The sequence below is a fragment of the Trachypithecus francoisi genome, unplaced genomic scaffold, assembly GCF_009764315.1.
Source record: "Trachypithecus francoisi isolate TF-2019V2 unplaced genomic scaffold, Tfra_2.0 Lachesis_group8, whole genome shotgun sequence".
NCBI classification, from domain to species: Eukaryota; Metazoa; Chordata; class Mammalia; order Primates; family Cercopithecidae; genus Trachypithecus; species Trachypithecus francoisi.
Genome location: NW_022681473.1, coordinates 4,694,821 through 4,709,170, shown reverse-complemented (window position 1 = coordinate 4,709,170; position 14,350 = coordinate 4,694,821). Strand labels below are relative to the sequence as shown.

The following is a 14,350-nucleotide window of genomic DNA, read 5'->3' as shown; positions in this document are numbered from 1 at the left end:
CACAACCTGTAACCATCACCATCATCTATTTTCAGTACTTTTCCATCTTCCCAAACTGAGGCTATCTCTCCATCAAACACTACTCCCCATTCCCCTCCTCCAGCTCCCAGCACCCACCATTCTACTTTGTGTCTCTCTAGATTTGACTACTTCAGGGATCACATCTAAGTAAAATTGTATCGTATTTTTTCACTCAACACAATGTCCTCAAGGTTCACTCATGTTGTAGCGTGTGTCAGAATGGTTTTTTTTTTTTTTTTTTTTTGAGACAATGTCATTCTGTCACCCAGGCTGGAGTGCAATGGCACAATCTCGGCTCACTGCAACCTCTGCCTCCCAGGTTCAAGAAATTCTCGTGCCTCAGCCTCCTGAATAGCTGGGACTACAGATGCACACCACCACGCCTGGCTAATATTTGTGGGTTTTTTGTTCGTTTGGTTGTTTGTTTTTGTTTTTGTTTGTTTGAGATGGAGTTTCACTCTTGTTGCCCAGGGTGGAGTCCAATGGCATGATCTCGGCTCACTGCAATCTCTGCCCCCTGGTTCAAGCGATTCTCCTGCCTCAACCTCTCGAGTAGCTGGGATTACAGACTCCCACCACCACACCCGGCTAAGTTTTTGTATTTTTAGTAGAGATGGGGTTTCACTGTGTTGACTAGGCTGGTCTCAAAGTCCTGATCTCAGGGGATTCACCTGCCTCAGCCTCCAAAATTGCTGGGATTACAGGCGTGAGCCACCACACCTGGCCTGTGGGTTTTGTGTTGTTTTGTTTTGAGATGGAGTCTCACTCTGTCGCTCAGGTTGGAGTGCAGTGGTGCGATCTCAGCTCACTGCAACCTCTGCCTCCTGGGTTCAAATGATTCTCCTGCCTCAGCCTTCTTGAGTCGCTGAGACTACAGGTACTTGCCACCACGCCCAGCTAATTTTTGTATTTTTAGTAGAGACGGGGCTTTGCCATGTTGGCCAGGTGATCTGCCCGCCTCGGTGATCTGCCTGCCTCAGGTAACCTCAGGTGATCCACCTGCCTCGGCTTCCCAAAGTGCTGGGATTACAGGCGTGAGCCACTGCACCCAGTCTAATTTTAATATTTTTAGTTGAAACAAGGTTTCACCATGTTGGCCAGGTTGATCTTGAACTCCTAGCCTCAAGTGATCTGCCTGTCTCGGCCTCTCAAAGTGCTGGGATTCCAGGCGTGAGCCACCTTCCTTTTTAAGGAAGAATGGCATTCCATTGCATCAATGGAGCACATTCTATTCATCCATCCCTCTACTGATGGATACTTGGTGTGATGGTTAATACTGTCAATGTGATTGGGTTGAAGGATACAAAGTATTGATCCTGGGTTTGTGAGGGTGCTGCCAAAAGAGATTAACATTTGAGTCAGTGGGCTGGGGAAGGCAGATCCACCCTTAATCTAGTGGGCACAACCTAACCAGTTGCCAGCGAATATAAAGCAGGCAGAAAAAGGTGAAATAGCGAGATGGGCCTAGCCTCCCAGCCTACATCTTTCTCCCATGCTGGATGCTTCCTGCCCTCAAACATCTGACTCCAAGATTTTCAGTTTTGGGACTCAGAGTGGCTCTCCTTTCTCCTCAAGCTTTCAGATGGCCTATTGTGGGAGCTTGTGATTGTGTAAGTTAATACTTAATCAACTCCCCCTTTATATATATATCCTATTAGTCCCATCCCTCTAGAGAACCCTGACTAATACACTTGGCTTGTTTCCACCTCTGAGCTACTGCAAATGGCACTGTTATGAACATGAGTGTGCAAACATCTATCCATGTTCCTGCTTTCATTTCTTTGGGGATATGCCCAGAAGTGGAATTTCTGGATCACGTGGTAGCTCTCTGTTTAGTGCTTTGAGGAGCCACCGTGCCATTTTTCATAGGCTGCATAATTTTTCCATTCTTACTCCTGACAGGTTCTGGACCCAACGTCCCAGAGACTCAACAGGCAAAGACCTGCCCCACCTGCTCAGCCCCTTTCTCTCCCTTCTGGTTCCCTCTGGGTCATGCAAATGCAAGCAGGGAGGCCACTGTCCCTGGAGCCCCTGGGGCGGCCTTTCCTGATTCAGAGGGCATCTTCCCACAGAGCCACAGGTGTGGGGTCTCCAGGCATTGCCCGCCCCGAACACACGTGAAGCAGGTGAACCATCTAACAGCGATGGATGCTGGGTCCCAGGACCCCCTCACCCCCGTACCCTTTTTCTTTTCAGGAGAATTCTACCTGCCCCTAGCCCCTCCTGTGTGTAAGGAAGCAGGAGTTCCCACCGTGGCACCAGAAGCAGCGGGCACCCTCTGATGCCTCCCAGGGAGCCCATGCTCTCAGTCTGTGGCCTGCCTTCTCTCTCCTTCCCCTCATCCAGCAGAAGTGGGGTCGCTCTCCTTTTGGAGGCCGGCAGGCCCCTTGTCCGTTGTGCCTGATGCTCAAGCTGTGGTAACGTAGCCTCACGCAGGGTAGGTGGCTCAAACAGACATTTATCATCTGTAGGACTCTGGGCTGGATGTCCGAGACCGGGGTGTCAGTAGTGTTGGCTCCTTCTCAGGGCTACAGGGCAGAGTCTGTTCCTTTCCTGTCCCTTAGCTGCTGGTGTTTGCTGGCAAACTTTGGCACTCCTGGGCTTGTAGCAGTGTTACGCTTGTCCCCACCTTTACGCTCTCATGACATCCTCCTGTATGCACGGCTGTGTCCACGTGTCCCTTAAGGAGGACCCTGGTCACAATGGTTTCAGGGGTTATTCTACTCCTATGTGACCTCATCTTCACCAGTTGCATCTGTAATGACCCCATTTCTGAATAAGGTCACATGCTGAGGTACTAGGGACTGGGACTTCAGCAGATAAACTCTGGGGAGAGGACGTAATTCAGCCCACGATCTCCCAAACACACACACAAAATAAAGTCCCTTGGACTCTGGTGTGGGAAGAAGGTGACCTCGGCATAGCTGTCTGCTGCAAAAAATCCACATTCTCTTGTCAAAGCTGTTTTACATGTTAAACAAGAGCCCCCAGTGTCTCCTACGCCTTCATCAGGAACCATCTGTTGATCCTGCAGCACTGGGTGCTGCTGCTTCCCCTGCGTCGACACGACCCCTGGGCAAGTTCCCCTTGCCAGGCCTCAGGGTCATCACCTGCAAGGTGGAAGGAATGGCAGCCCCTGCCCCATCCCACTCCGGAGAAACAACAAAACCCACAGCAGCGCTCAGCCCGCGCCCTGCGCCTGCTGACTGCCGTGAATGTGCGTCCCTGCCGGGGAGCCATTCCAGGAGATCTGACTTGCGCTGGGAGCTGAAGGAGGCACCAAGATTTTCACTTGTGTTGCACACATGCGTGTGAGGAGCTCAGCCTCCCTGTGGGTTTGGCGAGTCTGCACTGACCGGTCAGGGGGCTCTGAGTCTGGGCTCTCTGACCATAAGCTCTCTGGCCCTGGACACTCTGACCCTGGACTCTCTTGAGTCTCAGCTCTCTGACTCTGGCCTCTCTGACCCTAAGTTCTCCAACCCTTGGCTCTCTGACCCTGGGCTCTCTGACCTCTGGGAGGTCATGGGAACAGAGAGTGATGGTCCTCACAGCCCCAGGTTCAGGACAGGCTCCTCACCTGGGCCCTGCCCATCCTGCAAAGTGTCAGGAGAGGTTTGTACACTGCCCATGCTGGCTCTCACCTGGGCTGGCCCAGGTGATCCCACCCATGCCATTGTTGGGGAACAGGTGTGAGGAGGCACCTAGTCCAAGGCAGGGCCTGGCCACTGCGTAATTGCTTCTCTGAGCCTCACCTTCTCAGGTAAAGACGGGGTGCACAGGCCCCAAGAGCAGGTTGTAAGGATAAAGGAAGTTTCTGTGCTGCCTGACCTGATACAGTTGCTCTAAAGAGTCCCTGGAGAAGCACAGCTTCCAGAGGGAGGAGCTTTTTAGAGTTTTAGAAGAGAGTAAACCTCTCTCTCTCTCTCCACACACACACACACACACACACACACATACATGCACAGACACACACACATCACACATTCAGACATACCCAGAAACATACACACACATACATGTCCACGCACAGGCACACAATAACACAAGAACACACATACCCACATGTGCACTCACGCTTTCATAAATACACGATCCTTCTCTCCATGCACACACACGATGCACACACACATGCACACACACACAATGCACACACACGATGCACACACACACATGCACACACATGCACACACGATGCACACACACGATGCACACACACACAATGCACACACACAATGCACACACATGCACACACACAATGCACACACAATGCACACACACAATGCACACACATGCACACACACACAATGCACACACACAATGCACACACATGCACACACACATGCACACACACAATGCACACACATGCACACACAATGCACACACACATGCACACACACAATGCACACACACATGCACACACACATGCACACACACAATGCACACACAATGCACACACATGCACACACACACATGCACACACACAATGCACACACACAATGCACACACATGCACACACACATGCACACACACACAATGCACACACAGGCACACACAATGCACACACACACATGCACAAACATGCCTTAGAGTGTTTTCATCCATCCAAAAAAATCATAACTTTCTAAAACCAGGGGACTGAAATGCACCTTTAGCCCGATCTCTGGGAATACCGTCTTCCTCTTAAAGCCTCAGCTGACGCAGGCTGGTGCCAGCGCGGATTCTGCTGTGCTCAAAGCAAGCACATTCCAGTAAAGGCGGCAAGCGCTCCTCAGCCTGCATTACGATCTACCAAACGACAGAGTAGAATAAAATACTTTAATGTTTTGATGACACAAAGCCCCACGCTGCCTTGCTGCTCCTGGGAGGGCTCCTTGGTCTGCCAGGGCTGGCACTCAGGCCCTTCCCTGTGAGCTTCTTGCCACACAGACCCACAAATGCCCTGCATTGCCAGCAGCCCCCTCTGAGCTCCGACTTGGGCCCTCTTCAGTTCCCACTGGACCCTGATTTGAGCTGGCTCTGGAAATAGCTGAGAACCCAGAGGCAGGACGCAGGGACAAGTGCTCAAGGAGGAGAGTCAGAGCGAGAGGCTGCCACACCAAGATGTCGCCAGGAGCTCTGGCGGTGGCCACCAGGCCCAGCTAGTGCGCAGTGGCCTCCAGCTGGGAGCCCAGTCTCTAGGCCTGAACATGGGAGGGCTCCAGGCCACCCAGGCTCTGCTTCTGCCGCCGCCGTCGGGCCTGGACCCTCTTACCAGGGGGTCTAGGCAGCCCACCCTGCAGCTGCCGCACCATCTCGTGGTCCCTGTGGTCCAGCACGCGGGGCAGGAACAGGGAGGACTTCTGCGTGCGGCGGGTTTTGAAGCCTCTGCGGGGCCGGCCCTTGCCGTTCACCGACACGTACCACAGTCTGTCTGCGCTGGGCTGCCGCCGGGCCCCAGGCGTACTAGACACCGTCCGGTACAGCCGGGAGGCGTACGTGTTATAGCCCAGCTCGTGGATCCGCTCCACAAACTCGCACTCGGCGCTGTAGTGCTCCTGCGGGGATGAGATATCACGGTCAGTGGCCCGGGGAGACTGCGCCAGCGTCGGGGCCCAGAGTTGCCCGATGCCTCCCTCCCCTCCTTTGAGGCGAATCGGTCCAATGCCAAACCCCGGCGCACTCTCAGCCCGCCACACCTTTGCCTAGGCCTTGCCCTCTGCCCGGCATGCCCTTCCTCCCCTGTGTGCCTGGTGAACTTGGCCTTCTGCCCAAAGGTCACCTTCTCTCAAAGCTGCGCCAAACAACTGCCGGCTCCAGCCTCTGTCCCCCGCCTGAGGGCGCTGACCCAGCACAGGGATGTGTAGGGTTATCTGTGGAGCAGAGACCAGGCCGGCCAACCTAGGTGCCCTGGCGGTCTGCTGGCAGCGTGGACGTCAGCAAGGACTGGGCATTTGGACAAAAGAAGATGACAGCCCCCAGATCACTTTTAAAGAAACCACAGAGGCCGGGTGCGGTGGCTCATGCCTGTAATCCCAGCACATTGGGAGGCTGAGGCGGGTGAATCACCTGAGGTCAGGAGTTCGAAACCAGCCTGCCCAACATGGCAAAACTCTGTCTCTACTAAAAATACAAAAAATTGGCCAGGCGTGGTGGCGTGCGCCTGTAATCCAGCTACTCGGGAGGCTGAGGCAGGAGAATCTCTTGAACCCGGGAGGCAGAGGTTGCAGTGAGCCGAGATTGCACTGCTGCACTCCAGTCTGGGTGACAAGAGCAAAACTCTGACTCAAAAAAAAAAAGAAAAGAAAAGAAAAGAAATTGCAGAAAAGAAAAAAGAAGAAAGAACATGAAAAGCAGGAAGGGAAGGGGACACAGCCAGGTTTCATGAGCCCAGACTCTGCGTTAAACACTGCACTCGGCCGGGAGCGGTGGCTCAAGCCTGTAATCCCAGCACTTTGGGAGGCTGAGACAGGCGGATCACAAGGTCAGGAGATCGAGACCATCCTGGCTAACATAGTGAAACCCCGTCTCTACTAAAAATACAATAAAACTAGCTGGGCGAGGTGGCAGGCGCCTGTGGTCCCGGCTACTCGGGAGGCTGAGGCGGGAGAATGGCGTGAACCCGGGAGGCGGAGCTTGCAGTGAGCTGAGATCCGGCCACTGCACTCCAGCCTGGGCGACAGAGCGAGACTCCGTCTCAAAAAAAACAAAAACAAAAACAAAAAATGCTGCACTCAGGGGTCCCGGCTGGGGTCACCGACCCCTGAGCAGCACTCTCTGAAGCTGGAGGGTCCTGCCTTGCAGGTTGAAGAGGTTACAACACAGAGCAGGGGCCGGAGCCTGGCATGAGGCATGTGCACAATCAATGCCACAGATACTGCTGTTCTTAGGATGAGAGCAGAAGCTGGGGTGTCCCACCACAAGCAGGACAGAGAGGACACCGCTTTGTCATCAGAGATTAACAGGACCCTTGTCAGGCCCGGGGTGCAGTGGCGGAAGGGCAGAAGGGACCCTGCCCTCTCAAAGGCACAGTGAAGCTCTGAACTGAAGGAGCTTACACCAGCATCCCCAAGGCCTGGCCATGGGAGGTTCCCTCCGGGGGTGCCTCACGGGGTCTTCTTAGTCTGTGGGATAGGGAAGGGGTGGGTATGCCTTATGCAGACCCACTGGGCTTCAGTCCCAGCTACAGGTGGGTGGCAACGTCTAGGGCCACCTCCCTAAGGGGATGACTGAGAGGAGCTGCTCCCTCCAAACCAGAAAGGGTGGTAAGAAGTGGAAGCAGCAGGTGCAAAGTAGACAGCAGGATCTCTCCTTCCTCCTGGGGACTAGCCACAGGGAGGAGTCGGAGGCCCTCATGGTCTGTCCCCATTTAGGGTGTGGTGTCCCATGGGAGAGAGGGAGAGTGGAAATGGCCTCTGGGGCTCCCAGGCTGGACCCAGAGTATCTGACCCGGCAGGACCTCAGGGAACAGGATGCTTCAAGCACCCCAACCTCTTTTCTAGCGACATGAAAGCCCAGAGCAGGGAAGGGTGGAAAGCTTGACCTGGTAGTAGGGGCTGCCTCTCCCCATGACCCAAAGCCCCCCTGCTCTCCAGCCCTCTTGGAGGCCCAGGGCCCCCTGAGCCACAGTATGAATGTTACTGTCCAAGACCAGTCTCCATGTTTATAGATGTGGAAACTGAGGCCTGGGGTGGTGCCAGGCCCTACATCACAGGGGAATAGAACAGTATCTGATCTGTGCCTGACCCCCACATAGCCTGGGGCTGAGGGGCTATCTGTGAATAAGCGGGTGGGCTCAGGGCCGACTTCCCCACCCCATGCACTGGGTATGCCATGTTAGTGTCTGGCTCCAAGCCCAGACTGTGAGAAGCTCAGGGCAGGACCCAAGCTTCCCCAGGTCTCTCGATCCCGCAGCAGGTGCGTCCTCTCAGGGCCAGAGAGGCCAGGCAGTAGGCTTTCTCTTTGCGGGGCCACTTGGGGGGTGGGCCACTGACGGACACGTGCCTGTGAGCCTCAGGTGGCAGGGGCTCAGGACCTCCTGAGGTGGGAGATTGGGGGGAGTGTAGATCACTTGCTGACATGTGGTAGGGCACCTGGGGCGGCCGAGATGACCAAGGCAGAAGGTGTTGGCTCAGGGGTCGGGGCCATAGACTCCAGAGCTGCTGCAGTTGGGACTTGCGGTGACAACACACTTTCCAATGTGTGTCCTGACACTGCCATCCCACCAGACCTGGTTCCACAGGCCCCTCCCCCAGGGCCGCTTCCAGCCCATGAGGGGTGGGGAGAAAGCAGACTCCAAAGCCACTTTGTTGAGGAGGTAGCTTCTGAAGAGAGCTGGAAGGGCGGGGTGGGCACTTTTTAGTGGGCATTTTCTAGAGGAGGGCATTCCAGGCAGTGAGGGTGTGGCGTGAGCAGCACAGATGGCTTGGAGAGTTGAGGGAGCTTCCGGAGGCTGGAGGAGGCTCAACCTTTGGATGACAGCCACACTGGGAGCAGGTGGCACCTGGGCTGCTGCTCTGTGGGTGGAGCTAAGGTGCCTGTGGGATGCCTGGGTGTGATGGAAGTCCTCAGAAGCCATGAAATGGGCTGATTTGCTTTTTTAGGAAGCCCCCTTAATATGTACCTAGCAGAGTGCAACACACAGTAAGTTCCCAGGACACTGACTGGTGAATGAAGAACTGAATGTCAGATGAGTGGGTGGATGGATGGATGGATGGGTGGATGGATGGATGGATGGGTGGATGGATGGATGGATGGATGGATGGAAGGATAGGTGGATGGATGGATAGGTGGATGGATGGATGGATGGATGGATGGATGGGTGAAAGGATGGAAGGAAGGAGGGAGCATGGATGGATGGACAGGTGAATGGGCAGATGGACAGATGAACAGATAGAAGCATGGATGGAAAGAAGGATGAAAGAAAGGAAAGAAGGAAGGAAGGAGAGGTGTATGGAGAGATGGGTGAAGAGAATGAAGGAAGGGGAAGGAAGGAAAGAAGGAAGGAAGGAGGAAAGGAGGGAAGGAGGGATGGAGGGAAGGAGGGAGGGAAGGAAGGAAGGAAGGAAGGAAGGAAGGAAGTAAGGAAGGAAGGAAGGAAGGAAGATGAAAGGATGGCTTGACAAACAGATGGATTGGAGGCGGGAGAGGCTGGAGCAGTGATCCAGGTGGGAAGTGAGGAGCCTGCCTTATAAGGTGTGATCTCAGGGATGAGGCAGAGGGAGGTGAGGTGCGTGGGCTGAAGAGATGCAGGGGCATGGTCTGAGGTCTAGGGATGGGCTGAACAGTAGGAGGGGTCTACCGTGACTCCCAGCCCACTCTGGGTGACAGTGAGTGGCCGGTGGGGCAATGATTAAGATGGGGAGTCGGGGAGGTGCTGAGTTCGGTTGGAGTGTCTGAGCCAGCAGGACGTTGTGGGAGGGTGGTCTATACCTCAGAAGGGAGGTCAGGACCAGACCCAGGAGTGTCGGGGTGCAGTGCTCACTGGCCCAGAGGAATGAGCTGGCCCAAGGGCAAGCATGCTGTCAGCAAAGTCCATGGAGCCCCGTGGCGGGACAGCACTCCTAAGCAAGCTGGCCACATGCAGGACTGTGGTACCAGGTGGCAGGTGGCAGGTGATGGGATTGGCATCCAGGCTACTATGCCTCTCAGGTTGTCTTCAGGGCAGTGGGAACTTCTCCACTGGGCACTCTGGAAAGTTCCACACCCTCCAACCAGACTGCTTGGCTACCCCCAGCCTCAGCATCCCTCGTGGGGCTAGGAGCCTCTGTCTACCCTTCTCAAAGCCAGGCTGCGAGCTCTCAGGCATGAAAGCCCCAGGTGGGCTCTAAACCACTGGGACCCCCTCATGTCATGCTTTACTCTGTCTCCCCAAATCCTGGGTCCCATATGGCAGAAGCTGGCACCATGAGGGCCCCTGCTGCCAGACACAGCTTCCAGGACACTGACTGATGAATGGACTGAATGTCAGACGGATGGGTAGATGGATGGATGGGTGAGTGGATGGGTGGATGGATGGATGGATGAGTGGATGGGTGGATGGGTGGATGGATGGATGGGTGAGTGGATGGGTGAATGGGTGGATGGATGGGTGGATGAGTGGATGGGTGGATGGGTGGATGGGTGGATGAATGGGTGGATGGGTGGATGGATGAGTGTATGGGTGAATGGGTGGGAGGAAAGAGGGAGTGGCCTCTGGACCAGAGAAAATGAAGGGGTGCATTCCAGCTTTCTGGACCTTCCTTTATCAAAACGGCTAAAAATCTGTGATGAAATCATCGGCTAATGTGAGAGGCAGCTGCGCGATGTATCCTCTGTGAGTGGAGAGCTCACTGCAGGGAGATCGGGCCGCGTCGGCCAGACTACTTGTGGATGGAAAACCTCTCATTGCCCAAGGAAGTATCAGCCAAATTGCATGTAATGACTAGTCGGAGGTAGCAAATTTCCCCGTTACATGTATTTTACTCTGCATATTCCCCATCCCTACCCCTTATGAGGAGGGGCACTGCCATACCCACAGAGTAAGGAGACCCTTTTTGGTTACATGGAGGCCCAGGCAGTAAACAGACTGGGTCCCAAGCCTGGGCTCCAAGGCTCCTGTGTGCCTGGGACATGGGCGCCATCTCCCTCCCCCTCCTAGGTTTCAGCTTTCGCCTTTCCACCCTTGGAGGGAGCCAGCAGAGCTGGCCCAGAGCCCTCCTCCCCATGCTCCCAGGAGAGCTCTGGCTACCCCAAGGAACACTCCCACGTTGCCTTGGGTCCTTTTATTTTGGTGGAAATTTGGGGGGACAATCACTTCCCTGCTCTCAAGGGAGGGTGGTAGTGATGACGAGGATGGGGGGAAACTTTGCTAACCTGGCATGCTCTAGATTCCAGGTCTGCCAGGGCCAGGCTCCAGGTCACTCACGGAGCAGCCTCTAACGGACACAGCCAAAGATCACTGGGCGCGGAGCCCTGGGCCAGGGTCTGTTCCCAGCTCGGGTCCCATGTACCCTGAGCAAAGTGTTCTGCTGCCCACATCCCCCATCTTCTGGTGTGATGTGCAGGCCAGACCACTACTCCCACAGCGCCCACCCACGGGACAGTCTGGACTCACCGAAGCATAGAGTCGTCCCCTCTTGTTCATGGCCAGGTACCGCCCGGAGAAGAGACCCCTGATGGCCACAATGCCCACCTCCACTGCCGTGATCTCCAGAATACCTGGAAGAAATGAGAGGTGCCTCACTCCCACCGCCCCCCACAGAGCCACGGAGGGGGCGGCTAATGCCCAGCTGGCCTTGCCCAAAGCCACACCCTGGGCTCAGGGCTGGGGAGCGTAGCACACAACCCACAGGTCGCAGAGTGAGTGGAAGTTCAGGGAGGGAGAAGTCAGCAGACAGGAGGTAGAGAAGGAGACCTGAGGGAAGGTTTGTCCTCATTCACGGGAGGGAAACGATGAAATTAACATTCCCACCCGCTGACGCTGCCTGCCCAATGGTTTCCATTCCAACCTCACAACATCTTGCCAGCTGCCTTCATCATCCGACAGATAAGCAAGTGGGGACCACTATGGCTGGGTGACTGTCAGGCCCCTGCATATGTGCCTGAGCGGGAAATCAAGTCCTCACGGTAGTCATGAGAGTCTGAGCTCTGGGACTGCACGGTCCCCAATACCTGCGCCAGACAGCGGGAAAGCTGGGCCCTGATGAGCCAGGCTGGTAATAAAACCCACTGACAACAACACAGCCAGGGTGCCTGCCACCCAAACCCTTCTGGCCCTAAACCTGGCTGGAAGGGCAGGAAGCCGGTTTAGACCCTGGAGCCCGCAGAAGGAAGCTGGGTGGGTCTCACCCACTCCCCAGGGATAAGAAAGTTTAAACCTCCTCTCCCGCCTTTCCTTCTGGATACACGAGTGCAGTGGTGGAGGCTGGGGGCGGGGGACTGCATCGAAGGCCGGGTTAGGGTCATTGTCTCCCAACAGAGGCTGCGAAGGGATTGGGGCGACTACCTGCACCCTCTCCAGGGGATGCCTCTCAGGACCGCGCTCCTGGCACGGGGTCTGAGCACAGTCGCGGTCGCCACCGGGCTTTTGCTCCAGCGCAGGGCTGCTGCGGTGCAGGCTGCGAGCCTCCCGCCTTCCCAGTGCGCAGGCTGGGCGGCCTCGGAGGTGACCGCGCAGGGACCAACGAAGCCAGAGTCTCGACGCAGGACGGGGGCGGCTGCGGGGACGAGCCCTCCCCTCCCCCTGAGCAGCCAGCACCAAGAAGTTTGGATGTGGTGCGACTCCGAGGGGGAGCCTGGCTTTGGAGAGAACCGGGGTGTCTTTGTGAGACGAGTTCGGCACATTAGGACCCCCTGGCAACAGCTGGTGCCCACCATGCGGCTCCGGAGGCGCGTGTCCCCAGGACGCCCTTACAGGGCTACGGCTTTCCTGGAGGAAGCCGCGGTTCACTGCCGCCGTCACCTTCAATCCACCGCACCGCTTCCTGAGCCCGGGGCCGGAGCCCAGCGCCGCGCGGCACACCGGAGGACCACTGTGGTCTTGACTGCCCTCCCACGCTCCCCACGCGGTCCTCCCGGCCTTGAGCTCCGCTATCCTGCTCCTTAAAGGGCTCGGCGCGGGCCTCAGGTCCCTGTGACCAGAGGAGCCTAACCGTGTTGCCCGGCGGACTCCCGCGGGTCCTGCGTGCTGGGGGGGAGGCTGTGTGTCTGCACCCCCAGGTAGGGGAGGACACCGCTCCGCGCTCCTGATCCTCGCGTCCCGACGGCGAGAGCCCCCACCCCCCTGTCGCTGTGCAGCCAGGGCGGAGGCGGGGGAGGTGCAGATTCCAGAGCGGGGAATAACTGTCGGTGGCGGCCGCGGCTGGGGAACCGAGCTCCGCAGGGCAACAGTCCTCGGCTCAGAGGCAGTGGCTGGGGCGGCCACCTGGGCAGCCGCGAGCGGGGAGGGTGGAGGGGACGGCGGGGCGTCCAGGGGTCGGCAGAAGGAGGAGAAGTCGTCAAAATAATAAAGAGGATGATAAATGCCTTGTCCGGCTCCTTTTCTCCGACACATTCAAAGGGCTTAAACTTGTCAGCGCTGCCCAAAGCAGCAAAGCCGGGAACCCAGGGGTCGCCTAGCTCGCGTCCCCTCAGACCAGCGGGCTGGACCGGGGACGGACTGTGACAGCCGCCGGCGCCCTCTTCGGACGTGAACGCCCATGCCCCCGAGTTCGGCTTGGACCCCAGCGCGCGCTCTACTCCCGGACGTGTAGGGCGAGGAGGACACCCTGGAAAGCGACCGGTCTTTTCCCGGACACCCCGAGCGCACCGTGCCTTCTCCAGGGCCCGACCCTCCCCGGCTCCGCTTCCCCCGCGGGGTCCCGCAGCGTCGGGCACTCACTGTAGGCGCTGTTCTCCAGGCTGCCGTTGACGCGGCCGCTCGGGTGCAGCTGGAGGTGGTACTTCGTGGCGCAGTAGAGCTTGCGGCGCCGGGGCGCCCCGCCAAGGTGCTCGTAGACGCCGCCGCGGCCGCCCGCATCGCGCCGCAACCGCGCCCCAGGACCCGCTGCGGGCCAGCCCGGCTCCAGCAGGCTGAGCAGCAGCAGCCAGATTAGGCCCATCGTGGCATCGCGCCCACCCCGCGGCGGCGGCGGCTGCAGGCGAGCGCGGCGCCCATGGAAGGGGCGGCAGCCGGGCCGCGGCGAGGTGCTCGGAGCGGGCTCCCGCGCTTGGCGATGCTGACTTCGGCTTCGCGGGAAAGGTGGGGAAAGAAGGGGAAAGGGTGGGCAAGAGAGAGAAAGAGAGGGAGAGTGGGAGACGAAGAGGGAGAGGGAGAGAGCGATCGCGAGTCGCTTTAATTTCCACCCAGGAGCAATGAAATTTCCGTTGCTGCGCAAAGCGCTGAAAGAAAGGACCGTTCGGCAACAAAAGGCCGACGTGGTCCCCAGGCGGAGGCGCGGGAGGGGCGGGAGGCCGGCGGGTGGGGAGCCCCGCGGGGCTCGGGGTTCGGGCCGGGCGCCGCCTGCATACACTCGCCCCCAGCGCAGGGCCGTCGAGCCGCGGCTCCGCTCCGCAGCGCGCCCCACGCCCCCGAACGCCCTCCCGGCTCTGAAAGGTCCCTTCCCCGCCCCTCCCCCGCCCCTCCCCCAGACCAATTATGTCTCCGAAAATTATAGACCGAGGCCTTGAGGCGGCCGCCCCAGGCCCTGTCACCCCCTCCCGCTCCCCATCAATCCCCCTGCACAATGGGGCCGCCGCCAATGACTGATGTCCGTGAAAACAACTTGCGGGGAAGTCGAGCTGACAAACGCCCATTAAAGGCGGCGCATAATGAAGGGCACCGCGGAGGGCGGCGGCGGGAAGGCTCCGGGGCGAGGGCACGCGTGGGGAGCCC

At 57.6% G+C, this 14,350-nt stretch overlaps 1 protein-coding gene across 1 annotated transcript; it reads right to left on the bottom strand.

The window, feature by feature from the left end:
- Nucleotides 1-5,195: 5,195 nt before the first annotated feature.
- On the bottom strand, nucleotides 5,196-13,577 carry FGF3 (fibroblast growth factor 3). The gene is made up of 3 exons (XM_033204206.1): nucleotides 13,358-13,577; nucleotides 11,093-11,196; nucleotides 5,196-5,555 (listed from the first exon to the last, which is right to left on the bottom strand). The coding sequence occupies exons 1-3, from the start codon at nucleotides 13,575-13,577 to the stop codon at nucleotides 5,196-5,198; spliced, it is 684 nt and encodes a 227-aa protein (XP_033060097.1).
- Between the last annotated feature and the right edge of the window lie 773 nt (nucleotides 13,578-14,350).